Here is a 26,927-nt window from a genome sequence, read left to right as displayed (position 1 = left end):
AGAGGAGAACGCTAGGCTCAGTGGATGGAGAGCCAGGCCTTGAGTCTAGAGAACTTGGGTTCAAATCTGGCCTCAGACACTTCCTCACTGTGTGACCCTGGGCAAGTCACGAACCCCCCATTGCCTAGCCCTTACCGCTCTTTTGCCATGGAAGGGATACGTGCCATTGCTTCTAAGACAAGGGTTTTTCTTTTAATAGTCTCACCGAAAGTGGGCCAGTAACAGAACTTCTTTTATGCGAAGGGGCACTCCCTTTCAGAACGTTTTTCAAAGAAATGAGCACAGGAGGCGGGACGGACTCGGAGTCCTCTGTTTTCCGGGATCCCTGGACTATGTCCCTTTAAGAAAGTCCAGCTGGAGTGGTAGGCCAGCCACAGGCAGCCAAGATTAGTCACTCTTCCAGCTTCCTTCTGGAATCTCTTTATGCCCGGCTTCCTTTGGTTGAGCTGGGAGCGGGGAGGGCAGGGCCACAAAGCCCTTAATCCAAGCGCATTAGTAAGCCATCGAGCGAGCGTTGACTCAGCAGCGTCTCCAAGCCCTGTGCCCCTGGAGAGAAAAGGGGCAGGAGACCCGTCTCTGATGGCCAGCCGTCCACCTCCCACCAGGGGAGGAAGCGCCCAGGGACTGGGACTTATCAAGGCAGAGAGCCGCTGAGCCACACTGCCCTCTCCGTGGACAGATTAGATAGAAGCACAGCCCTGAAGGAAATGGAGAGTTTCCGGAATGCGGATGGGATTTGGTGGGAACGTCAGTCATTTCGATGGCGAGGGCTTTGTCTAAAAGCAGATGCTCGGGAAGACCCCTAAAAGGGGACCGAGCTGGGGCTCATGTGACGACGTTCCAGCCTGGCGCTGGCTCACACTACTGAGAAGTGGCAGGAAGGCGTTCAGAGACATTTGTTTGAATTTACTCCAACCGTCCTCTCTCCCAGAGACCTTTGTTCCATTAGTCACGTGGTCTCGGCCCCTGCCCTTGTTCCCACTTGCCCTTTATGTGCTGAGAGTGTGTGTAGTTCTTTCAAAGCCCTGTTTCTGTGTCAGTTGCCTGCCCTCGGGTCTGATTTTGATTCTGCTCTTCTCTCTGTGCCCCAGCACTCCCCCCAGAATGCTCACCCCAGCAGATTTCATCAGGAAGGAGCCGAAGACCATCCACGGATACCCCATGGTCTGTGCCTTTGCACACAACTGGGAGAGAATTGAGAGGTTCCAGTGGAGGCCAGACGACATTGTGATTGCCACTTACCCCAAATCTGGTGAGTCTGGGGACCTCCCCTGGTCAAGAGATCTCATAGATGTTACCCAGTTTTATCAAGTCCCTGCCCTCGCTGGTCACATGGAAGAATGACCCCCCCCCCCCCGGGTTATTTTCCTGGTAGAGATAGACAAACCAGGCTTTGGAGCCTTCTAATGCCTTTCCCTACAGTCATGGCGGGAGGGCTGAAAGCAGAATCCACTTAAATGCCGGAGAAAGGGCTCTTGAATTATTGAGAGCTTTAAAATTATTCCCACACTCAGTTTATTCATGTGACTGATATGTTGGGTGTTTTGGAAAACATCGGCTTTGGGTTTGTCATCTGTATTTCATTTTTTAAATAAAAAGTAAGACCCGCTCTTTAAATCCACAATGAGACAATTCTGCCTAATTAGTTTACTGATTCAGTGCCATACCATTCAAACGATCAAAAACCCATTTTATAGAACTAGAAAAAGAATAACAGAATTCAGCTGGAAGAACAAAAGGTCAAAAATATCAAGGGAACTAAGGGGAAAAAATATGGTGGATGGTGGCCTAGTGGTACCACGGCTCAAGCTGTACTATAAAGCAGTGATCCTCAAAACAATATGGCGCTGGCTAAGAGACAGAAGGGAGGGCCAGTGGAATAGACTTGGGGTAAGTGAACTCAACAAGACAGTCTAGGATACAAAATTTTTTTTCACTGCTCGTTCTGTGGTGGCAAAGAATTGGGAACTAAAGGGATGTCCCTTGATTAGGGAATGGCTGAACAAACTGTGGTCTGTGATGGTGATGAAACACTATTGTGCTATAAGGAATGATGAACAGGATGATTTCAGAAAGAGCTGAAAAGACCTCCATGAACTGATGCGGAGTGAAATCAGCAAAACCAGGAGAACACTGTACACAGTAACAGCAATATTGTGGAGTGATCAACTGAGATAGACTTAGCTTCTCTCAGCAATACAATGGTCCAGGACAGCTCTGAGGGACTGACGACAAAGAATGCTCTCCACCACCAGAAAAAGAACTGTTGGAGTTGGAATACAGATCAGAGCATACGACTATTCGCTTTAGTACTTTGGGGGTTTTATTGGGGGGGGGGTTGGTTTTATATGCTTATTCTCTTACAAAATGAGCAATAGAGAAATGTGTTTTGCATGATAATATATGTATACCCTAAATTGAATTGTTTGCCAGCTCCAGGAAAGTGAAGGAAGGGAGGGAAGGAGACAATTTGGAACACATAACTTTGGAAAAATTATATGCAAATTCATTACTATGTGTGATTGGTAAAATAAAATATCTTTATTAAAAAACTTTAAATGATTGCATAATGAAATATCTGCTTTAGTTCTAACCATCAAAACTCACTTGACTTTAAAAAAATGCCTCAAACTCCTTGGAGAATTGTATTAGCCTAGCCAAGGCAGGGAGTTCATATGATATGAGGGCTTTCCAAGCTCTTTCAGGGCTGCTCATCTACTGTTGGTGTCCACGTTTCACCCAACTCTCACCTATGGCTTCAAGAAGCTGTAGCTTGCACCGTGGCCACTCCCTGGTAAACCCATCTTGGCAGATGAGCTAAACCAGGTTGAGAGTAACAAATGAGACATCAGTGAGTTGTGTAATAAATGGATAATCTGTGTGACTATTTCTTGTTGAGGTGACTGGATACTCTGGCTTGTGACTAGAGAGAGCTGCTAGTATGGGACACTTGAGGCTACCTAGTTACAATGGGGATAGATGAGAGATGCTGCCACAGGGGAATGCTCTGGGGTTTGCCTACTGATTTCTACTGATGACTAGTAGATCAATATATTTCCTAACCTCCTCCTCCCTTCACTCCCTCCCTTCTTCCACCCTCTCCTTCCCAGTTTCTTCTGAAGCTTGTGGCTTTGCCTTTCCCCCCTGAGTGGACTGTGATATTTATGAGGAAAAACTTCTTCCTTTCTTTTCTCAGGTAAGGGGCTTATTGGGATAACAGGACAAGGAGACTGAGGTGAGAGGGATGAGGGTTTCCCTAATCTAAAATGAAGATTATGAGGGTTTGGGAAGTCACAGCTGTGATAGAGGGACAGTCAGAGATGGAGGACAACTGAAAGTCTTCTTTTCTTCTTTCAATTCACAAAACCACCAAGGTCTCTCAGCCTAATTTCAGAAGCCCCCCTCAAGGGTCCTTTAGCTTGGGACAGAAGCTAATAGGATCAGTTCAGCTTCTTCCCCTTCCAGCCGGGCTTGCCTCTCTTGGTCAGAAAAAAACCCAGAGCCGAGGTTTCTCTCTCCTTTCTTGATCAGTCAGCCCCAGAGAGAGAATCCGTTCCTCCCCCGGCCAGCTTCAACTGCCCCCGTTTGGAATCTTCATCTTGATTTTTGCAGATCAGGTCCCCAGCCTTGTTTCTTGCCTGACCTGGCTCGCGAGTCCTCTCTCTCTTCATGCCTCTTCCACAGTTGGGGGTGTCTATCGCCAGCAAGGAAAGACTTCCCCCAGTGGAAGGGGAAGGTGACAACTCCATGAGAGTGATGGAGGCAGGGGCTGTGAAGCGTCTAGAGTTTGGTCAGATATCAAAGACCCCCAAGGCCACCTACTGCAGTCTGGGCCCTCCCCAGTCATCCTGACTTCTGTCTTGGCAGTGGGCGTTGATGACTCTAGGAGAGCACGTGAGAATCGGTTTTGTGCCGCTCTGCCTCACTTCATTCCAATGGCTGGATAAGGCAGGACGCTTCTGCATGGCCGCGCTGGTCATCTTCAAAAACAAAGGCAAAGAAGGACGCCAGCTACCTGCTATGAGTCGGACTGTCCAGGGAGTAGCAGTTTGACCCAATCTTTCCCCTTCTTGGTCTGGTATTTTTTTAATTGAGTTTTTTATACAAAGCAACATTGAACATTAAGACAAACTCAAGGCCGTCGTTACGTTCATGGCTACATTGTAAGGATCCGCGTTGCTTCCCAGTCCGTAGTTTCTCTAAGTCGCCTCCCGTTGCTCGCTGATTGGTTCTCACTCACTTTCCTTCATGTGATGTGGCATAGCTGCCCCCCCCTCACTTGTAAAAAGCTTTTCATTTTGTGACATTTAGATGGTTCTTCCCAGGTTTCTCGCTGCTCTTCCCACATCAGTTTTTGTTGTTTGCTTTGAAACCTTTGCCTTCCGTGTCAGAATCAATCCCATGACTCAGTTGTCAGGCGGAAGAGCAGGGGCCACTTCACCGTCCCTCAGACCGCTGGCGGCCGGACTCTAAGCACCAGCCCTAACCGGCAGCAGTAGACACAGTGCCGGCTAGCAGTTAAATTCGTTTCTCTGCTAAAAGGGTTATCTTTTCAGAGGCTCATTCAAGATGATTAGAGTTAAGAAATAAAGAGACACAAAATAAGACATCATGTGTGACCTACTCGCTGCATTGCCTGCCTGGTGGAGAGACGCGTGAGCCCAGAAGCGGAAGCAGAGAGGCCAAGTAGGCGGTCCAGTCAGCTTAAATACAAATTTTGTTCTCGGCCCAGGTGGGGATTCACGTGATATTACAGGGAATTCTGGGAACTGCCAAGGACTTCTGGGGATTGAAGTCTGGGGTTCAAATCTCCATTTTTACAGCAGAATCCCCTCCCCAGATCCCGCTCACCATGCTGACGTCTTCCATTGTGCAGCCACATAGTCCTTTGCACGGCGCCTCGTTCTTGTTCAGTTACTCTCAGAACGAGGCGCCATGCAAAGGATGATGTCACCGGAAGTAGTACCGTGCATGAGCGACGCCTCGCTTTGTGGCGCCGCCACATCCAGTGCTCCTCTCACTGACCACCAATGAAAGAGCTGCCCCTTCCGGAAGTGCGGTGGTGGCTGGATACATGGCCTCAGGGGGCCGCATGTGGCCCGATCGAAGTTTGGGGACCCCTGCAGAAGAGTAATAAGGACCAGATAATGGAGGTTAGGGGACTTGCCCAGGGTCAGACAGCTAGAAGTGTCTGAGGCCAGATTTGAACCCAAGACCTTCTTATCTTCAGGTTTGGTTCTCTATCCACAGAGCTACCTGGTTCCCCTTTAATCTCATCATTGTTATCCTATTCACCTCTATTAAAGGGATTTTCTTAATCTCTCCCTCTGTCTCTTTAAGAGGCAAGAGTGCAGGATTTCTAAGTCAAGGAGAACTGGCAGGTGCCGGTTAGCCAGAGCTGAAGATTCTGTTCCCTAGGAGATGAGGGGGTTAAAGGAAGGGAAGGTGGCAGTTTGGGGTCTTTTGCCTCGGGACCTTGAGGGAGCAGGAGCTCTGTCTCGGCTACTGACAGTTGGAGAATAAAATCTGGTTTCAGGAGTCTGGGTGATGAATGCCTGTTTAATTAGGAGGATAGGTAGTTAGTCAATATTTTATAGATAGAGTAGGTTAGATAGGCCTGACCTGGCCAGGCAAGAAGCACCTGTCACTGAAGACAGAGTACGGCTTTTGGAAATTTTAGATAGTAAGAGTATTAGAACCATCTCTTTCCTCCTTTCAATTTCCCATCGGTACTTCTCAAATTAAACTAAGTGTTTTATCAAACTGCTCTCCTCACTTTTGTCAGACTCCTACCATTTAACCCTTATCCCTCACATAGGCAGTCTGTTGCCACTCGTTGCCATTTCCCCCTTTACAGCATCTCATGCACACACTGCTCTCTCTCCTCACCCAGCCGCCATCTTCATCAGCTCTTTGGCCCTTTTTGCCTCGGGTCTTCTCCTTCTGGCCTGTCCTTCATGCCACTGCAAAGTGATTTTCCCAACGTGCTCCCCACCCCTACCCAGGAGCTCCAGTGGCTCCCCCTGGATTCCAGAACAAATAGACGTCTTCTGTTTGGCATCCCAGAGCCTTCCTCGCCTGACCCACTTCCTCCTTTCTTGACTTCCCGTACAATGGCTGTTCAATTGTTTTGGTTTTTTCCAACTATCCATTTGGGGTTTTCTGGGCAGACATGAGGGAGGAGTTTGCCATTTCCTTCTCCAGCTGGATGGAGACAGTCGACACACATTGATTAATAGCCTATCATGTGCCAGTAAGTAAGGACTAGGGGTATAAAAAAGGGGGATCAGTTCATTCCTTTAAGGGGTTCACTTTCTAATGGGGGAGACTAAATAAAACTAAGTAGCTACACAAAGGATATAGGGGGCTTGTCAAGGACAGGGCCAAGAACAGCCTCCCACAGAAAGCAGGCTTTGGCCTGAGTCTTGAAAGAGGCCACAATTGAGGCCAGGTGAGGAGGGAGAGCATTCTGGGCTCAGCAGACAGTCACTGGAGAAGCCCAGAGTCATGGAGCTTGAGGCCAAGGGCCCACGAGGAGGCCAGTGTTGCTGAGTCGTGAGTGCCAGGAATGGAGGAAGACTGCCAAGGTAGGAAAGGTCCAAGGGACAACCTTGCTGTGCTTCCCCACACAGAGGGATGATTGCCCCTTGAATCTTGTCATTCGCTGCATCAAGGCAAATGAAAGGAGGCCAAGGCCTCTGCTTCTCTCCACGTGTCACACTGCATAGCTACCCAGGTTGGAGCCTTACCATCTCCTCCTTGGACCATGCAATAGAGCAGTGATGGGCAACCTTTTGAGCTTGGCGTGCAAAATTCACCCAAAAAATGAGCATAACTCGGGTGGTATATCACTTCAAGAAAAAAACTAAAATTTCATGATATTTATAGTTCAAATATCAAAAACGTATAATTGTAATCTGTAACTGTATTTGATAAGCCAAAAACCAATTATTTAACTCATCTGCTTAGCAACTTCTTTGTTCATTTGTCAGTCGGTTTCTTTTGTTGGTCTTGCTATTGTTTAACGTGTGTGGGGTGCCATGAACAAGATAAGTGAGGGGAGGGGAAATTCTTTAACTAACCTGCCTATTAGTGACTTTTTTGTTTCTGAATTTCATTGGCAATTGAAGGTTGGTATTTTGTACACTTCAAGCCCAAGCAAACGCTACTAACTTCATTTGTCAATGTGTTTCTTTTGTTGGTTTTGATATTATTTAATGCTTAGACTAAGGTCTCACGAAAGTACATAAAGGGAAAAATTGAGTAAAGCCATTGCTATATTTTTCAGGGTGCTAAAAGTGTCTGGTAATTGGTTCCATGCACTCCTCTGTTGCATGTAGGCTGGAGCCCCACCCCTACCCTCCCCAACCAGCTGCAGGGGAGGGTGGTGGTGGAGGGGGTCCTGAGAACAGCAGCTGCTGCCCACCAGCCTGCTTGACCATGTGCACTCCTTCCACACACACACACCTTCCTCCTCCCAGCCTCCACAGGAGCCCCTCGTGCCCCAGCCACCTGGCACATGCCGCCCGATGCTCACCCCATAACCCTGGGGCCAGCCTGTGGAGCAGCCCTCATCTCCACTTCCCCAGGCCTGGCCAGGGCATGGCCATGGCCATAGCTGTGTGCAAGCAGCTCCCAGCCCCGAGGCGCTCTGAGCCCACATGCGGCCGTGTGTCATTGAAAATGACCACGTGTGTCAATGCTGACACATGTGTCATAGGTTTGCCTTCATGGCAATAGAGGCTCAATTGCTTTCTCCATTTCATGCTTCTCCCCTGGCCTCGCTGCTGCTGCCACAAGGTAATATTTTAACTCTTCCCTACTCAACAAGTTCCCACAGAGATTATTCCAAACCATGCCTTCTCTGCTCCTAGGACCCCATTCTTTCTTTTCTTTTCTTGTTAAACCCTTACCTTCTGTCTTAGTATCAGTTCTAAGAAAGAAGAGTGGTAAGAGCTAGGCAATCAGGGTTAAGTGACTTGCTCAGGGTCACACTGCTAGGAAGTGTCTGAGGACAGATTTAAACCTAGGTCCCTGCAATTCCAAGACTGGTGCTCTATCCACGGGGCTCCCTAGCTACCCTTGACTCCTTTCCTTTAGCAGTGGACATGGCCTCATACTTGACTGACAAAATGGAGGTCTCTTCTCCCCTATTCTGTATCTCCAAACCCTTTGGCACTGTGCCCCATTCTCTCCTCCTTTATTCTTCTTTCCCATGAAGGGGTATCCTTACTCACCAAGGCTAACCCCTTTAGACAATTCTCTCCTTAAGTAAAGTGCCCCATAGTCATCCCCTCTCTCTTATCTTTAGTCTCTATCTGGGGAAACACTTTACACATATGATCTTGTTTGATCCTTACATCAATCCTGGAAGAGAAATGCTATCATTATCCCCATCTTACGTTAAGAAAACTGAGATAGCCAAGAAGGTTAAATGACTTATTCAGAGTCACACAGAAGTGCTGAAGGCCAGATTTGAACTCAAGTCTTCCTGATTCCAGGACTATCTACTAAATCCTCCTCCCTCTCTAACTAAGTATTCCCCAAGATTCTGCCATCATGCTTCTGTTCCCTTACACCAGTGATGGCAAGCCTATGGCGCGGGTGCCAAAGATGGCACACAGCATACTCTGTGGACTCAAAGCTTCCCCCATCTTCAGAGTTTGTTAGTAGAAAATCAGAGGAACTTGGACAGAGCTGATTCTCTCCTCTCTTCACCCACCTGATGACATTTTTTCACTTTCCCTGCCTCTCTGCCCAGCAGCCAAAGATCGCATCCCTGCCCATAGCTGACCATGTCTCTCTGCTGCTCAATAATAGCTTTTCCGTGTGGCATTAGCAGCCCTCCACAACCTGGCTCTGGCCAGCTTCTCCAGGCTTCCTACCCATTACTCTCTAGATTACACTCCGTGTTACAGTTAAAGAGAACTCGTGACTCTCTCTTTCACCCCTGTCCAGCTCTGCTCATTGTCTGCACTCTCTTCCATGCCTGGAAGGCACTGCCCCATCACCAGGCCTTTCCTGAGCAGCCCATGCCCCCACCCAGTATGGGCTTTATTCATTTCATCTACCTCCGCCACTGCCTTTGTTGTTATTTAGTCTCGACTACCTCGTGATCCCATTTGGATTGTTCCTGGCGAAGATCCTGGACTGGTTTGCCATTGCCTTCTCCAGTCATTTTATAGCTGAGGAAATGAAGGCAAACAGAGTTAGGTGACTTGCCCAGGGCCACCCCCGCTAATAAGTGCCCAAGGCAAGGTTTGAACTCACAAAGATGAGTCTTCCAGTAGGCAGACCAGACCAGACCCTCTCTGCACTGTGCTCAGCAATGCTTTATACAGGTATATCTATTGTCTCCTCCACATAAAAAATGTCCTTGAGGGCCGAGCCAGAGACAGTTTGGGTTTCGCCTCCGGGTCCCCCCATCAAACTGTGTGAATGGTACGCGGATTGATTGTGGAACCCAGAATTCAACAGGACTGCGTGTGGCGTGCTGGACGTTGAAGCTCCAATGGCGTAACTAAGCAAGGAGGCGCGTCGTTAGATTGCCAAGAGCTGGCGGCGGTTCCCTGATGGCTCTTTGTTGCCTTGCCTTTCCGCCTCAGGGACCACCTGGATTTCGGAAATTGTGGATATGATTCAAAACGAGGGCGACACCGAAACGTGTGGTCGAGATGCAATTTACAACAAAGTGCCCATGTTGGAGCTGTCTGTGCCGGGAGTGAGGACGTCAGGTAACTGCTTGCCGGCTCCTGTTCACTAGGCTATTCCTCTGGGGTGGACGGAGGTGCACTCACAGCCCCGGCGGGGTCGGCAGTTCTCTTGGAGCACAGATAGATGGTGGGAGGAGGAGGATCAGGGACATGATGTGGCTTGTTCTGTGTGCCATGCTGAGCGCTTTGCTAGGATTCTTATTTGATCTTCCCAACAACCCTAGGAGGAAGGTGTTATTATGACACCCATTTTGCAAAGAAAGAAACTGAGACAAACAGTGGCTTGCTCAGGGTCTCCGGTAGTAGGCATCTAAATCTCGATTTGAACTCAGGTCTTCTTCCCTCCAGGCGAGGCACTTTTCCCCCTGCACCACCTAGCTGCAAAAAGAGTTCCAGTATTGAAGTGATAATAACTCCTTTTGTGGTCTAATATTTGCAAAGTACTTTTCATGAGTTTTTCTTGCTTGATCCTCACAGCCCCAGGAAGGAGATGCCATTATTATTCTCATAGTTACAGACGAGGAAATTGAGGCAAACAGAGATGAAGTGGCTTGCTCAGTCACACAGCCAGTGTCCGAGGCAGAATTTGAACTCGTCACCTAGACTCCAAGACCAACATTCTCCTCCCCATGCCATCTCGCAATTTGTGATCAAGTTATCACAGAGATACGCGGCAATGGCCAAAAGTCAATTCGTTGGGGCATTCCCTTTTGTCCCCAAATGGCCTGACAGAAGTTTGCATCTTGCCATCGGCCGCTTGGAATGCACCTCTGTGTTTCAGAGCCTGCCCAGAAAGGGTGATTGGCAGGCATTTCCATGCACACGCCTGGCATTTCTAAAGCACTGAGTACAGCGTCAGCGTCCTCAAAGCGAGCGCGCTCGTTGGGATGGCCAAGGGCAGCTTCCAGGCTCTCAGCCCACAAAAGAGGAAGTCTTCCTGTTCCCCAAGCCCAGAAGTCTGTATCCAAGCAAGCATGTGGCACGCCTGCGTCCTGCCAGGCTCCATCACAGAATGGGAATGGCAGAAAAATGCACGCTGATTTTCCAGCATTTTTTAGGTTGAGTGGTTTTAGCTAAGTTGATCAGATAGTCTTTTTTTTTTTTAACCCTTCCCTTCCGTCTTGGAATCAATGCTGTGTATCGATCGGTTCCAAGGCAGAAGAGCGGTAAAGGCTAAGCCATGGCAGTGAAGTGACTCGTCCAGGGTCACCCAGCTAGGAAGTGTCTGAGGTCAGATTTGAACCCAGGACTCCCATCTCTGGGCCTGGTTCTCAATGCACTAATATTTGCTTTACATGCATGTATGTGATAAGAGGATGAGAGAACAGGGGCCCTAATTTATCTAGAAGACCCATTATGTAACCACCAGCTTTGGGCATTAAAAATCCCTGAGCCTTATCCCCCTCGGCCTCACTTCGAAGCCCGCGGCTCTTGCTGCTTGTTGAAATGGTTTTTGGTTTCTATTTCTCTGTTACTGGACCAGATCTGCGCTTTCCTTGGCATAGGGAATCTCAAAAGAGGAAAGTCTCTCTACCAATGCAGAGCCCTGCCTGTTCTGTCTGCCAGATTCCTAGAAAGCTGCCTAGAAGCCTGGGCCATTGTTTATGGCAGCGGCAAGATTTGAACCTTTATGTCGGAGCACAGTGGATAGAGTGCCGGGCCAGACCTGGGTCCCAATGCTTCCTAGCTGCGTGATCCTGGACAAGTCACTTACCCCCAATTGCTAAGCACTCTTCTGCCTTAGAACTGATACTTGGAATCCTACAATTCTAAGCCAGAAGGCAAAGGTTTGCCCTCGATCTTCCTGACGCCGAGGCCTCGGTGGCCTTGCTGCTTTGATGGGTTCACCTGTAAGAGTCCTCCTCTTGCTTCTGTCCTGGGCCAGGTTCTCACCGGAGCTCAGCGGCATCTAATTCAAACGGAACATGCAAGAATTCCCTCTACGGCATTCCCCCAAAGGGCTCACTCAGCTTTTTCTTGAAGAGCCTGGTCGAGCAGCGTAGAGAACTCGTGTGCAATAGAGCTGGGATCGGAATCTAGAACCTTGCCTTATTTTGGTAGGAAATGAAGCCCTTGCCCATGGTCCCACGTCTCCCAAGTGGCAGAAACAGGATGCTAGACATCGGCAAGCCCCCGGAAGGTTATCTATCACCCATGTGGCTGGGGGAACAGCCGTGCTTGGGGCCGAAGAGGGGAGAGCCAGAAGCAATGGGTTTAAGCGACAGAGCCCAGAGGCACCCACCAGCTACTTCTGTGGCTGTGCTTTCCTTCTCACTTTGACAACCACGCCTAAATGCCTCTCCCTTGTTTTAGTAACCTCTTACCCAGACCCATGGACTTCTCTCCTTCTGTACCTTGCTCTTCCAGCTCCCTTCTCCTCTTCTTCCTTCTCCTCCACCGTCAGCCCAGGTCTTCCCTCTGGTCTTTCTCCTTTATCTCCAATTCTCCTCCTCCTTCAGCTTCTTAAAACTTCCCTTCCCAATTCCAAAAGCCTCTGAGCCCTCTTCATAATCCCTTCCCTTCTCTTCTTCCGTTCAAGTCTTCCTGCACCATCTCCCCCCAGACAGCCAAAAGCTCAGCATGATGACCCCGTGCCAGCGATCCATGTTGGCCAGCCTCCCCCTGAACCTTTGAGAAGGAGGACCCCAGGTCCCACCGTGGCTCCGCCATATCTGGCATGGGAGTGACCGTCATTGAGACAGAATAGGAACAACGAGCCAAGAAGCTCCTGGAATCCACGGCAAACTCAGAATGATGAAAGCATCTTGATCTGTAAAAGAAAAGTTGGCTGATAGATGATTTCTAAGGTCTCTCCACCTCTAAGTCCTAGATAAATCAAATTAATCCAGTTTAGCTAACGGAAATGGTATGTAGGAGCAAACGAGGTGGCTCAACGGATTGAGAGATGGGAGGTCTTGCATTCAAGACTGACCTCAGATACTTCCTAGTGGTGTGACCCTGGGTAAGTCACTTAACCCCCATTGCCTTGTCCTTACTGCTCTTCTGCTTTGGAACCAATACATAGTATTGATTCTAAGACTGAAGTAAGGATTTTTTTTTTTAAAGAAGACATCAGCCTTATGATTGGCTCAGGTTACACTCCCGCCACTCCCACCATGTTGGCCAAAAGGTACAACAGGAGAACCTAAAGAGGAAATGAGCTTCTGTTTCAGTGTTCAGGGATGGCTACTCAGAAAGCATGGAGGTAGTTGGCTCTGCAGATGTACCAGGCAACGTCTAACGTCTCCCTCTATCAACTGGACTTTTCCTAGGCACAGAGGCATTAGAGAAGATGCCATCCCCCCGCCTTATCAAGACTCATCTGCCAGTTGACCTCATACCCAAGGATTTCTGGGAAAATAACTGCAAGGTAACACACGTTTGATGCAGCTTTGTAGTCTACCAAAGCATAGCCGTTGTTCAGGCGTTCTTCAGTCCCCTCTGACTCTGCATGGCAAAGATAAAAGGGGGGTTGGCCATTTCCTTCTCCAGCTCCCTTGACAGATGAGGAAATTGCAAACAGGGTGAAACAACCTGCACAGGGCCACAGAGCCAGTCAGCGTCTGAGGCCAGATTTGCCCCCCAAGTTCGGGGAAGTGGAGAGATACATGGGATACTATGGGGATATAAGAAACAGACACCGATAAAATCAAAGTAAATAATTTTCAAAATTGAAAGGATAAGGTAAGAAGGCCAAAGCGGCACACAGGGAGACAGGCAGGCGATTTACGGAGAGCTATACATCAGCAACCTAAAGTGGAAGCCTACCTATCTGAGCAGAGGCTCGGAGACTAACATGGTAACTCACCTTGAGACAATCCTAAAGCCAACCTCTAGGGGTGAGTACCAGTAAAAAGCTATTCGTGATTAACTCCTTTGTTGATCCCAGTGCTCTTCCAGAGGTTCTCACAAAATCCCCCTCCATCCTCTTGCAGATGATTTACGTGGCAAGAAATGCCAAAGATGTGGCGGTTTCATATTACTATTTTCACTTGATGAATAAATTACTGCCTCACCCAAACTCCTGGGCAGAGTACCTAGAGAAGTACATGACTGGGAAAGGTAGGTTGGAATTATCCAGAATTCTTTTCATTCTTATTTTCTCAGCCATTCTTTTTCCAATTTTTTATGTCCTTTATTTTTTTAATTCCACTTTAATAGTCACAGTATTTCCCTTCCCCCTCACTAGTCCAGAGAGAAGGGTCAGAGAGATTACCCCCCCCCCATATTAGCTAAATCCATTCTCTGCAGCCTTCTCTACCCAAAGTCCCACAGCTCCACAAAGACAAGAGCCAGGGATCTTCTCACACATCTTCTCTGGGCCACGCTTGGATTGTTTTACTGTTGTTCTTTCCATTTACAGTCATAGTCATCGTGCATCTGTTTATTTCGGTTTGCATCCGTTGATACATCTTCCTATGCTTTCTTGTTTCTTTCACATCCTTCACTCTTTACATTGTGCCAAATGTTCCATTATGGTCGTGTGTCACCATTCATTTAATCATCACTCAATCTACTTTGTTTCCAAGTATTTACAACTTTTCACACAACCATGATATATAAATGGTACTGATATTCTATGAAGTTTTTTCCTATCCTACCAAAGCTATTTCTTTCTGTATTCTCTAAGGTTTTCTAACCAAATGATCATGTTGTCAGCCGTTAGCATTGTTTTGTCTCCTTTTGGCTATCTTCATGCCTTTCATTTATTTTTCTCATCTTATTTCTATTGTTTACATTTCTAAAATTATATCAAATAGCAGAGAGGAAAAGAAACATTCTTGCTTTGCTCCTTTACTGATTGGAAAGGTTTCCAATACTTTCCCATCACAAATAACAATTGCTTTTGATTTTAAATAGGTTTATCATATCCAAAAGTCCTTCTGAGCCTATGTATGTTTTTTAGCAGAAACGAGTATTATATTTTAAGTCAAGTCAGTTGGAGGTTTATCGATTTGCAATTCAACTTATGAATTTAATTCATTTTTCTTTTTAAAGTATCAGCTTTCAGCTTTGCTTGTTGCCTTCGTGGTCATTGTTTTTCAGCCTGCCCAGTCCTCTTCTGTGTTATTTATTTGTTATTTCTAGTGGCATAGGCAGTTCATTGATCCTATCTCTGTCTCGACTGGTAATTTGCCTTTGTTCATTTTTCCTCGTTTGAATTCTTTTTCGAGAGCATCATTGGTGACCAACACACTTTTAGCTTTATCAGCACGTATGTGGGGTGATCATATACTCTGCTAAACCAGACCCTGAAACTATCCCAACCTTCTGGAAACTCGTCACCGCTCATAGCAGATGTTGCTGAGCTTCCTAGAAAGAATGGAGATGCAGGAATTCATAAATGTGCCTCGCCTGCGAGCTGTTCAGGGTAGAAAACCCAGAAGTGATTTTAGCACGTTTCTCCTCATCTCTCTGCATCTACAAATAATCCCGTAGAGTTAGTCCTAATACAAATACTTGTCATCGTCAGGGTGATGCCACAAGGCACCAAATGAACGGCTTGGTACTTTTCCCTGAACTTTTTCGCCTATTCTTCCAATTTTTCTCTTTCTGTCTGTCAATAATGCTATGGGGAAAATAGGAACCCTACTCGCTTCACCACCCCAACTGCGTGGTAGCCTGGTAGTGGGAAGCATTCATTGTCTTTAGAAGGAGAAATAAGATAGAACAGACAAAACAGGAGCATCCTGCTTCGCACTAAGCAGAGAGCCTCATTCACTGTAATGACAATATTTCTGGTCCGTAGTTTTGTCTAAGGAACAAACCGCGGAGTTCTGTCTCACTGGATTTATTTAGTCACTGTAAAAGTATCCGTTCATTCTTCTTTGCCTCCGAGGGGATGGTTTCTTATTCTGTTAACAGTTCTTACAGCTGCATTCCAAATGCTCCCACTTTCTACTTGAATGATCCCCGCTTTCTCTATCCCTCCTTCTTCTGCAAAATCTTTTCTGAATCCACCCTAAGTGCCACAAAATGCTTCTGACTGGCTGTGTCCTCTAAGCAGGGCTGCGGTAGAGGTAGAACAACCCTAAGAAGTTAAGTGTTCCCAAGAGCAGTCTTCCAGAGTGCACTAATAAATGGCTTTGCTTCCAGTGAGGTGCAGCATCAGGCTTCCACTCCACCCAAGCCTCTCCCAAGAAGTCCTGTTCTTCTTGGTCAAGAGAGTTCCTCCACAATGAACACCCAAACACACATGCTAAACCAACAAGTATTTATGGGATGTTTGCAGTTGTTCTGGTGGCCAGAGTAGGTCAAGGCCAGAGCCTTGGACCGCTATCATGATGTCAAAACCCTGAGCAGGTAGAAGCATGGTTGGTTAAATGGATTCTTACCAGAATTACCTTTTCCTTTCTCTGGATTTAGTGTCCTATGGTTCCTGGTTTGCCCATGTGAAGAAGTGGTGGGCTAAAAAGGAAGACTACCCCATGCTCTATCTCTTCTATGAAGATATGAAAAAGGTATGCCAGATTTGGTCTTATGTGCTTCGCTTGTTCTCTTATTGGGATGCTGGTCTGCCCAGCCATCACGTGCCCAAGGCTCCTTTTGAAGACATGTCTCACTTATAGCTACTGGAATTATCTGGGGAATTTAGGAAGTTTTGATTTGGATAGGTGGAAATCTCAGCTGACTATAAAAAGAAAAAAACAGGGACTTCCGGGTAAGGATGTCAGCAGTCTAGTCACAGGACGCTTCCTCTCTCCAGCACCCACTGAAATAGACTACCTCAAAAGACCAAAAAATCCAGTCTCATGAGAATGGAGGGGCTCTACAGTAGGGCACAACATTGAAGGTACATGGGATTTGGGCATTTCCACACTATTAAGGGGGTGAAAAAGCTCCCACCAAAACATGAGCTGATCTACCCCCCCTACCCCACCTACGGAGCCAGAGATAGAGCCAGGGTGCCTGAGAATCAGCAAGTGAACGAGGAGCACCTCTAGATCCTTGGGAGCTAACTAAGACCACCAAAGACCTACCCCTGAGAGAAGCTACACCTGTATCCCTGGCAGGCAGGGGAGTGCAGACCATGGGCACTCCCGCGCAGAGAAGAGCTGTGAACAGCAGTGGCTGTGGAGATTCGAGAGTTTACCTCAGGCAAAATCCTTGCTCCTTAACTCTATACACAGAGAACCTGACCAGCTCACTCAGATTTCTGACTAAAATGGGAAGGTAAAACCTCCACAGTGATGGAAAATTGTGCCCCGGGGAAAACATCCTCCAAGAAACAAGAACAAAAAAAAGGCAGTGACCCTCGAAAATTTTTATGTTGGAAAAACCCAGGCTACAGAGGAAATACAGGAGGAAATTCAAATAAAGCCAAAACATCATACTACAAGAAATCATTCAATAAAACTGCCCTGATGTTCTTGAACAAGGAGGGGGGGGGGGAATAGACATTGATAGAGTTCATAGAACACCCTCTACACTAAACCCCCAAAAGACAACTCCCAGGAATGTAATTGCCAAATTCCAGAGCTTTCAAGCTAAGGAAAAAATTCTACAAGAAGCCAAAAAGAGATAATTCAGATACCAAGGAGCACCAATCAGGATCACACAAAACCTGGCAGCTTCTACACTAAAAGGACAGCAAGGCCTAGAGCATGATATTCAGAAAGGCAAGAGAACTGGTCTTCAACCAAGAATCACCTCTCCATCAAAACTGACGATATACTTCCAAGGGAAAATATAGGCATTCAACAGAATAGAAGATTTCCAAGTATTCGTAAAGAAAAGACCAGAATTAAGTGGAACGTTTGATATCCAAACACAAACACTGGGAATGGTGTCAGTGACTACAGCCCAAGTTCTCTAACTTTTAGTATGCATTAGCTTTGGCAAAGGAGCCTCAAAAATAGGGCAAGAACAAAAGGGAAAGCATTACTCCCCAGCATCTGGAGGGCACACTCTCTGCTATCACATCTCCGTCTCTGGGGAGAGGGACCTCCACAGAGCTCAATTCCTACGTCTCATTGTTACCAAGTTTGTCAGCCCCTGCTGAGCTGGGTCCCAAAGGTGACTCCATGTTCCTCCAGGCATCCGTGCTGAGCTGGCCACAAAGTCCAGATGCGAGGGCACGAGGATCCCACTCTCCCCTGACCCACAATGAGAGAAAGGCTAAGGACCCAGTCTGTTTTCAGTGAGCTTACTGGTAGCTTCAGTGGGAACAGCCCAACCTCTTTCCTGATAGCATTATCTCTGGCCATATTCTCCCAGCAGAGACATCAGGCCAAGAGCAGAGCAGCAGAAGAGTGTCAGCTGAGGCTGCCTGGGGCTTTTGTGAATGATTCCACAGTGCGTCACAGAGCAGCCCATTCACCAAGGAGTTAGCCAACTAGGACCAGTTTCAGAATGTCTAGGTATCCCCCAGTGTCTCTGAGGCGCTTCCGTTACATTGCACTACTCTCCCCCAGGAAGACAATTGGCACCCTCACACCAATGCCCCTTCGGGACGTACCAGGCATACAGATGCCAACACAGACTCTCCCATTGACTTCAGAAAACAAAGCCAAGTGAGGGCAGAAACAAAAGTGCAAATTGAAAATCTGCCCAACTGGATAAAGCCTTTTCTTTGGGGCCTATTTTTAATCGTGTAATTTATTAAGATAGTCAAACAAAGAAGGCAAGGACATCAATGAGTAGGTTCATTCAGAGAGAGAAAGGATGCATGCAGCCCACGGACCCACACTCAGATGAAGAAAACTGCTAACAGAAGAAGTGACAGGGACTCTGGGAAAAATGTGTCTAGAAAGCTAGGAGAAAGAAGCAAAGATACTTTTGCCCAGAGTTCAACTGGACATTAGTTAAACAGAAACTCCTGGGTAGGCAAAGGGATTAGGGGGAGCAAGAGTTTCATAAAAAAGTAGGGAGAGAAGTAAAAAGAGGGGAAAGACCAGTGTGTCCAAGCTAGCAGACTCTCAGAAAGAACATATGCTTTGGCAGAAACTGAGGCAAACAAAAGGGACAACACACCTCTAAACAAGACAGGGAAAGCATGAACCTCTGCCAAGCTAGCTTCAGGGAGAAAGACTGTCTGGGCCACCTAGAGAAAAAGATTCTCGGAAAATACTGAAAAAAGAAAAGCCTTTGCAGGTCCCAAAGAAGAAGACAACGAGTCATCTTTCACCCAACCTACCTCACCTCCACTTTCTAATGAGGACCTTCTCTTCCAGACTCCAAAATTCATAGACATTAGCACCTTTCATTTCCCCTAACAAGAACATTGTAAGAAATGAGATTTGCTGCATTGTTTCTCATGTTGCCCTTTCTTGGTCTAGAAAGCATGTTTCTTTTCTGCATAGGCAAGTTAACTTATTGCATATTTGAAAAAAAAAAAAGAATTCCATTCAAAGGCCATTTAGAATGGAGAGAGACAAAGCCTATATGGCAGCTGCTGGTCTAGTTTTGTGTTTGTTTTTTCTTTCTTAAACCATTAACTTCTGCCTTAGTATGTCACCAAAATCTCAGTTCTAAGACAGAACGGCAAGGGCTGGGCAATGAGGATTAAGTGACTTGCCTAGGATCACCCAGCTAGGACACGCCTGAGGCCAGAACTGTCCCTGGAGCTGCCAGCTGCCCAGATTCACTTAATGCTATTAAGTGTGGCATGCTAAGAACATGCAGTCCAAGTCTGACACCCTTTGACAGGGCCTGCTCCGTCTGCTTTTTTCTTTTGCTGCTCTTGGTTTAGCTTAGAATTGGCCGCCCCTTCATGGTTCATTATTGGCTCCAGAGTTAGTCTTTTCGACAGTTTGCATTTCCTACTGTGAGGCCAGGGCTGAAACCACAGAGACAGTACAAGCAGGGCAGTCCAAGAGAAAACCTGCCACCTGACCTTGAAAAGCTTTTCAGATTCCCCTGTTCCTTTGGGGTGGCCCCCCAACACCAATTAACCAGTCAGAAGCATCCCTCAGAGCCCTGTTATGGCTCTGCCTTTTTTCTTTAAGAAGGAGCTAGTGGCACATGGATAGAGCCCAGAGGCCAGAGCATCTGAGTTCAAATATAGCATCGGGCACTTACCAGCTCTGTGCCTGGGGCAAGTCTCTTTACCTCTGTTTGCCTGGCTTTTCTTCAGCTATAAAATGGTTGTTGTAAAGATCAAGTGAGGTGACATTTGTATAAGGTGGAGCACAGTCCTGGTGCACAATAGGTGCCATATAAATTCATTCCCTGGTGCCTTGCATGCTGCTACACTGAATGTAGGCACCTTTGCCCGCTATCATAAGAGTTACAAGCCATAATTGTGGGCCTGCCAAGTCCCTCTGTAGAAGATGGTCACGCCATGAGCTGGTGGAGCTCAGAGGGAGGGTCGACACAAGTGCCAGGAAAGTCTATCCAATCCCTCATCCCGAGCAGCCAGGGAGCAGCTTCTGGGCCAGGTGGAGGAGAGCCTACAATTTTCCCTTTTCATGCCCATGCTTGAGGGGCAGAATGGCAAAGGTAAAGAGGTGGAGAAAAGAGAAGTGTGTTTGTTGTCTTCCTCACGGCTCTGACCAAGATCCTATTTTCTAAACTCCTTTCTCTTGGGCTTTAAGAGTAGAGTAAGATCAAGTTCCCAGCCCATTGAGCCCCTCACTGCAGCTCGGAGGTGTGACAAGGAAATCACTTTAAAAGACTGATATATATTAATTTAAGGTCGCCAAGGAATTCAGCTATGTAATTCCTAAATGAAAACTCAAGTCAGCAGTCAACCTTTTATGGAGTTTAATTACAAACAGGATGAAGAAAGGTATTAGAGATAGGGAGAGAGAGGGAGAGAGAAAGGGGAGAGAAGGGAATAGGGCTTAAATACCCCTTCTGTTTAGGCTGGGCCAAAAGGCCCAAGCCCTTAGATAGCTGGGGCAAAGAAAGGAGATCAGTCCCTATTACTCACGTGACCAAAATGGAGAAACAGTCTCAAGGGGCCTCCACCTCCAGCCTCCTTCAGAGCAAGCTTCTCAGAGCACCTCTCCAACCACTCAGAGCCAAAACTCTCCAACCAACCACCCCTCAGTCCTCAGACCCCTCTCTCTTTAAGCAAACCATCCAAGTTCCCTCCCCTCCATTCTCACATCTACTAATCACTGTCCATGTCTTCCCTGTGCCAATGGTGGCTCTAGCTTAACCCAGGACCACCCAGAGGTCTGTGGCTTTGCACATGTCTGTTGAAGGTCATATTCTCAAATAATTAAATCTTGATCCTTTGCTACAGCCCTTCCTAAATCCTGTTACCCTGAGTAGGGTAGAGATTGGAATAATTAAATTTTGAACTTTGCTGCAGCCCTTCCTAAATCCTGTTAGGACTGAGTAGGGTGGAGATTGTAATTTCCAAGACCTGGTTCTGTCATTCCAAGTATCTCTATTGTATCAATTCTAAAATCAATCATGACTCAAAGAAATTCCTGTTCTATGCTTAAGCATAGGTCAGAGCCCTTTCCATTGTTCAGCAAAGGGTTTCTGTCCTAAAGTAATCTTAAGAAGGGAGGAGGAGGAACCTCCCATGCCAATGGGGTTCACATTCCAATAGACTATCAGTAAGAAATTTTTCAAGTATGAAATTTCCCAATGGTGAAATTTCCAACATTTATAAGTCTAAGAAATTTTAAGGTTTACAGAGGTCCACGCTGTGCACTGAGCCTCCGTCCTCTTAGAGGAACAAACCTGAAGCACTTGCCCCAGGACGACGGATTTGGTGATTTCCTTCTGTTTGGGCATGGGGAGGAAAGGTGGCCCAGAGGCCCAGGAACACATTGTTTCACCTACAAATAAGTAGAGCCCATCGGGTTCCTTCTCTTCCTCCACTCCCTTCTTCTTTGCACAGGAAGAGGAAGGAGGAAAAGAATAAGAACCCTGCGACGAATCTTAGCATTTCTCTTGGCAGACAAGTCCTGGGCTTGAGGGGCAACATAAGGCCGACACCTTGAGACAGAGTCCGGGTGCAGATGTGACTCTGTGGATCGGTGACAAGGATTTGGGCAGGGGGAAGTGGGGAGAGTAAGAAAGTACTGAGTCATGCCCGTGCCTTTCTCTAGATTGAATTATTTCTGGTTTTGATGATTAAGTGTATAAAGAAAAGAACTGGATAATAAAAAATAGAAGTAACAGAAGAAAGACCAGTTAAAACGAGTCTTATTGAACTGGCCTCATGTCCTTTACAAAATCCCCACATCTATGGCTCAGGTCAATAGGCAGTGATCATTTACTCTTCAAAGAAAAGATGGAGGGGAAAAAAGTCATCAAGCTCTCCAGAAGAAAGCAGAAGTTCAGAAGGGAACCCAGACGAGTAGGACAATGCTATATCGTAAATAAACCAAAAAATTCCAGCCATCAGTCATGAGTTTCCCAGGCAGGTCACGGACACCCATGCTCTCATCTGTTCTCTGTGCTTTTCATAGGGCACGCTCGTGTCTGATGATGTTTCTCAAGTTCATAATCATCAAACAGAAAACTTTTTTAAACAGAGAAACAAATGTGAAGTACAAAAGGGCCATGGCCTTCCTCCCCAACCCAATCTCATTCCAATATTAAATAGAGCTACAAAAATGGGGGATTTTTTTCCCTCTTGTCTTGGTTCTTCAACACTTCCACCCTTCTGCCTGTGTTTGTTTTAAGGGCCCACCTAAAGAATAGAGAAAAGGAAAAGGAGAAATACAATTTGGGAGAGCACCATAGGAAAACACTGAAGTTTTCATTGGAGGGGATGTGTAGTAGGGAGCAGGAACCCCCCTCAAAATGTGTAGAGGCATCACCCCCCCTTAATTATAAGTGGAATAAGTGCACATAGTAGCTATGCAACTTTGGGTGAGTCACTTAGCCTCTGTCTGCCTTGGTTTACATATCTGTAAAATGGGGATAATAACAGCACCTACTTTCTTAGGTCTGAGGATCAAATGAGATAATAACTGTAAAGCACTTTGCAAATCTTAGGGTGCTTTATAAATGCTAGCTAGTATTTTTCTAATAGTAATGAAATGGAAAGAGGAAGCAAACCCAATTAAAGGTAAGACATATAGCTATTTTGTGCTGCAGTTAGAAGACAGACCTGTGCCTAGTCTCCATACCTAGCGGGAGGCAAAGTAGAGCAAGTCAGCGGCATATCACCATCTGGCAAAGGCAACCCACAAAAGTCTTAGAGGGAGGGAGGAAGGGGAGGGACACCTGGGAATTAGGATTACTCCTTGACTCAAACCCTCCCTTCCATCATCTCCCCCGTCACACATTCCAGAAAAACAAATCCACTGAACTGCTTAGCATACTCACTCTGGAACTGTTGCCCTCCCCTCAACAGAACCCCAAGAAGGAGATCGTGAAGGTGATGCAGTTCCTGGGGATGAGCCTAGGTGACGAAGTCTTGGAGAAGATCATCCGTCATACTTCATTTGAAATGATGAAAAGCAATCCCTTGTTGAACTTCACAAAGATACCAAGTGCCATGATGGATCATGATGCCTCCTGTCTCATGCGCAAAGGTAACAATTTCCCCAAGATTCTGTACTCTCCTTGCTTGGGGTGGTGGCAATAAATGATCATAATAATTATCACATCACCTCGAGCATTTCTGCAGAACACTACCTTTTCCCTCATTAGATTCTACCTCCTCAGTGTCAGTCCACCACTCCAGATCTTTAGATTTCTCAACTTTGTGTCATGCCAGTTTGATAAGCAAACTATATCTGCCTTCATCCAAAGAATTCAAGATCTCAACAGGAGAGAGTGGTGTGTAGGGAGAACTTCTCCAATTTGAGATCAGTTTAATAATCACTAGTCTTTAGGTTGAGATGATCAAAGAATCTGAATCACCTATAACAGTATCCCATATCCCCTCCATCTTATCTGCAAGAATTGCATAAAAAAAACTTCATCAAAAGGGGGGCAGTTAGGTGGCTCAGTGGATAGAGAGCCAAGCCTAGAGACAGGAGGTCCTGGGTTCAGATCTGGCCTCTGGGCAAATCACTTAACTCCAATTGCCTAGCTCTTGCCACTCCATATTTGGAAACAGTCCTTAGTATTGTGAAGATTAAAATTGTAACCCCTGCCTATTTTTACAATACCCTACTTAAAGTTGAATGGGAAGATCTGCCCATTTTTTAAATCTAATCAACAAAAGTGTAAGCATCCCTCCTAATCTTCAAGTGAGAGATCTGTGACCCACCTATGCAATAGTGGGGGATGAATCAGAATCGACTGACTGCCTCCTCAGCAGTCCTAAGCAACGTTTTAGACTATGATTTGTCCACATAAAAAGTGGAGGAAGATACAGGAAGTGATGCAAAAGAAGCATCTTTAAAAGGAGCAGTCACTTCCTGTGAGAGGGACTTCTTCATTCTTTGGAGTGGAGGCTGAAGGAGAAATCTCCTGACTAGACCAAAACCCTGTTCCAGATGAGACTGTTGGACTGACACGTGGTGAGTGAAAGAGCTGACTCCTTTCCTGGATATTTTCTGAGGAAACTAGTCTCAGGAGAGACTAGCCTCTTGAGAGAGTTTTTCCCCAGGTCCTCGGCTTTGCCAAGGGCAGCTAAGAAATAACTCTCCCTGCCTGGGTTGGGCTAGGGGCCAGAAGTAAATTACTTAGAGTTTAGGCTAGATATCTTACCCTATCCTCTCCTGAGTTTTCTTACTTCACTCTTTCTACATTTTGTAAATAAATCTCTTTGGAATTAACATAAATTCTTGGCGACCACACTCTTAAATAATCCAGTCCAACCCTTTTAAAATTAACCCCTTTCCCCCCTTATAGTATCAATTCTAAGATAGAAGGTAAGGGATATTTAAAAATGAAAAAAATGGCCATATGTAGGATCTCATGAAAAACCACTATCAAAAGTCATCCATGAAGTAATTAGCAATTTCAGTGCCTGAAATAACTATTAATCAGGTCAAGCAGCCCCATCTAGTTTGTGTCTTTCATTCAATATGAAATATACTGCCAAATCAACTTTGTAATTCAGGATAAAGAAAGGAGTGCAAAAAGTAATTAAGATAAATTTAGCTGAATTAAAGAAAAATCCACTATGACATAATAGTGACAGAATAGCAGGTTTAGAAGAGACCTGGGAAATCACTTAGGCCAGTGATGGTGAACTTTTTAGAGACCACATGCCCAAACTGCAACACATGTGAGACAGTAGAGACCTGAAGTCAGGAACACATGTTCAAATCTGAATTCAGATACTTCCTAACTGTGTGGCTGTCCTTGGGCAAAGCACCTTGCCTGCCTTGGTTTCCCATAAAAGAGGGCTAACAATAGCACCTATCTCATAGGGTTGTAATGATCAGATGAGGTAATAGATTAAAGTACCACATAAACTGTATTTATTATTATTACACTAGTTTATTCCTTTCTAAGACCTCACAAACAATTGTCAATACAGAAGTGACTTTGAACTTTCATTCCCTTTCTTTTCTGTTTTTCAGGAACTGTTGGTGACTGGAAGAATCACTTCACGGTGGCCCAAAATGAAATCTTTGATGTGATATATGAGAAGGAAATGGCTGGAACCTCACTAAAGTTCTGTACAGAGATCTAAAGTGACCTGACTCTGAAAGCAGTGTTCTGGTGTTGTCAGTTGAAGGTGCTTGTGGCTAAACACACACATCCCATCCCAACTTTGTGGGTCCTTCATGCCTTCTACAGGTTTCTGGCTGCCAGCACCCTTTTCATAGCCTGGATTCACCATAGCAAGTCCCTGGCCACAAGGGAGAATAGACTCACTTTTGCCTTGCCCTGATGGCTCTGAAAACACTACACAACTCTCTTTCCCCTCTGTTCTTCTTCCTTTTTTCCTTTCTTCTTATTTTCCCCTTTCCTCTACGGCCCTTCTTCTTTCTCCTCCTCCTCCATCTCCTCCCTGCTTCTAATAAAGGGCCTTCTATGGCTCAGCAATACAAAGAAATGGGCCAGGCTTTGAATGAATGAATGGATGAAATGAAACACTACAAAGGGCAGAAATCAGAAATGCTGCCCTGAGCTTCCATAAAAGCATACAAGGAATTAGGCACTGCTGGGTGTACGAGAGAGGGAAATGGGTGAGATATCGTTGGAAAATCAAAGAAGTTACACCAGGAAGCAGCTATAAATGAAAGAGGCTGAATCTTGAGCCCCCTCCCCTCTCTACTTCCTGTCCTGCCTTCACCAAGCAACCTCATGGAGGGTTTCTTCAGAGATGGCAAGTTAAATTCTTCTCTCTAGTAACAATAATCCTTCAAACTAATTTCTTTAGTTAAAGACTCTTGCATTCTTGGGGGAGAAGGGAATAGTGATGAGGTGGGGAAAGAGGGGGAAGGTTTCCCTATTCTTTTGAGTTGCAAGATTGGCTGAAGGCTTTGAAATAAGTCTCTCCAAAAGAAAGAAATGAAATCTTTAACTCGGAGAAAAGATGGCAATAGCTCTGCCAGGGTCTCTTCTGGCCAAGACTAACCATTCCTTCACTTCACAGTCCAAGTAGTAAGGTCATGGCCAGAGAGGAGACGAAGTGGTCTGTCCCCAAACCACCTTCAGGCAGAAGAAGAATGAAGTCCAGGCAGCTGGGGGGCGGAGTGGGGGGGGGGGGGGGCGCATGGAACTCTCTCTCTCACATCCCCGATGATCTGTGTTCCATGTGATTTCCTCCTCTTTGCTCTGCACATCATGTCTTCTGTCTGGGCCCACATTTCTTCACTCACACGGGTCAGATTCCTCTTCCATGCCTCATCCCCAGAGTCAACTTGTCCAAGGTTAGAAGGCAATTGATCAAGCGCAAGGATTGCTGGACAAAGCAGATTCCAATCGCCATGCAAACTCACTTTCTCTGGCTCTTTGCAATCTCATCAGTTCTTTTGCAAGGCAATCTTCTGGATGGCACGAGGCATTTTTCTCAGCATTCTGTCTCCTCCAGTACTTCCCTGTCCCCAGATCCCCACTCCCACATCCTTGGGTCCCCCTCAGCCTGCCTATAAGGACTTTGTGGGCTTCACGCTCGGTTTTATTGGTTGTGTGGCAATATGAAGTCTGGACGCCATTTTGAGTTCCCTGAAAGCGGAAAAACTCACCATCCTCCTTGCTTCACTCATCTCCCTTAGAGGATTCTGTGTGTGCGGGTGTTTGCTGGCATTTCTGATCCATGTACACTGTTCTTCTTTGCCTTCTTGCTGTTTTCTGAGTTGTTTCCCTGGAGGAAAACGTAAAACCCTTGAAAGAAAGAGCTGTTTCCATTCCATGCTTGAATCCCGGGATCGCCCGTGCCCATCCCTTAAT

General features: G+C 46.3%; 1 protein-coding gene across 6 annotated transcripts; it reads left to right on the top strand.

Moving 5' to 3' along the window:
- The first annotated feature begins 419 nt into the window (after positions 1 to 419).
- LOC100010054 (sulfotransferase 1B1-like) lies at positions 420 to 25,587 on the top strand. Of its 6 annotated transcripts, XM_001362249.3 has the most exons (8): positions 420 to 739; positions 1,092 to 1,252; positions 9,606 to 9,734; positions 12,986 to 13,083; positions 13,649 to 13,775; positions 16,080 to 16,174; positions 22,981 to 23,161; positions 25,109 to 25,587. In XM_001362249.3, exons 1-8 carry the CDS (start codon positions 708 to 710, stop codon positions 25,219 to 25,221), a joined length of 936 nt encoding a protein of 311 aa, XP_001362286.3. In that variant the 5' UTR covers positions 420 to 707; the 3' UTR covers positions 25,222 to 25,587. The 6 variants fall into 6 exon arrangements, with proteins under 6 accessions (XP_001362286.3, XP_056659507.1, XP_056659504.1 ...); XM_056803529.1 differs by having other exon boundaries at positions 422 to 1,252; XM_056803526.1 differs by lacking the exons at positions 420 to 739; positions 9,606 to 9,734 and having other exon boundaries at positions 761 to 1,252.
- Positions 25,588 to 26,927: the final 1,340 nt, after the last annotated feature.

This window comes from Monodelphis domestica, chromosome 6 (assembly GCF_027887165.1).
Source record: "Monodelphis domestica isolate mMonDom1 chromosome 6, mMonDom1.pri, whole genome shotgun sequence".
Lineage (NCBI taxonomy): Eukaryota > Metazoa > Chordata > Mammalia > Didelphimorphia > Didelphidae > Monodelphis > Monodelphis domestica.
The sequence above is the reverse complement of the archived record's forward strand: the minus strand, read 5'-3'. Positions and strand labels throughout refer to the sequence as shown.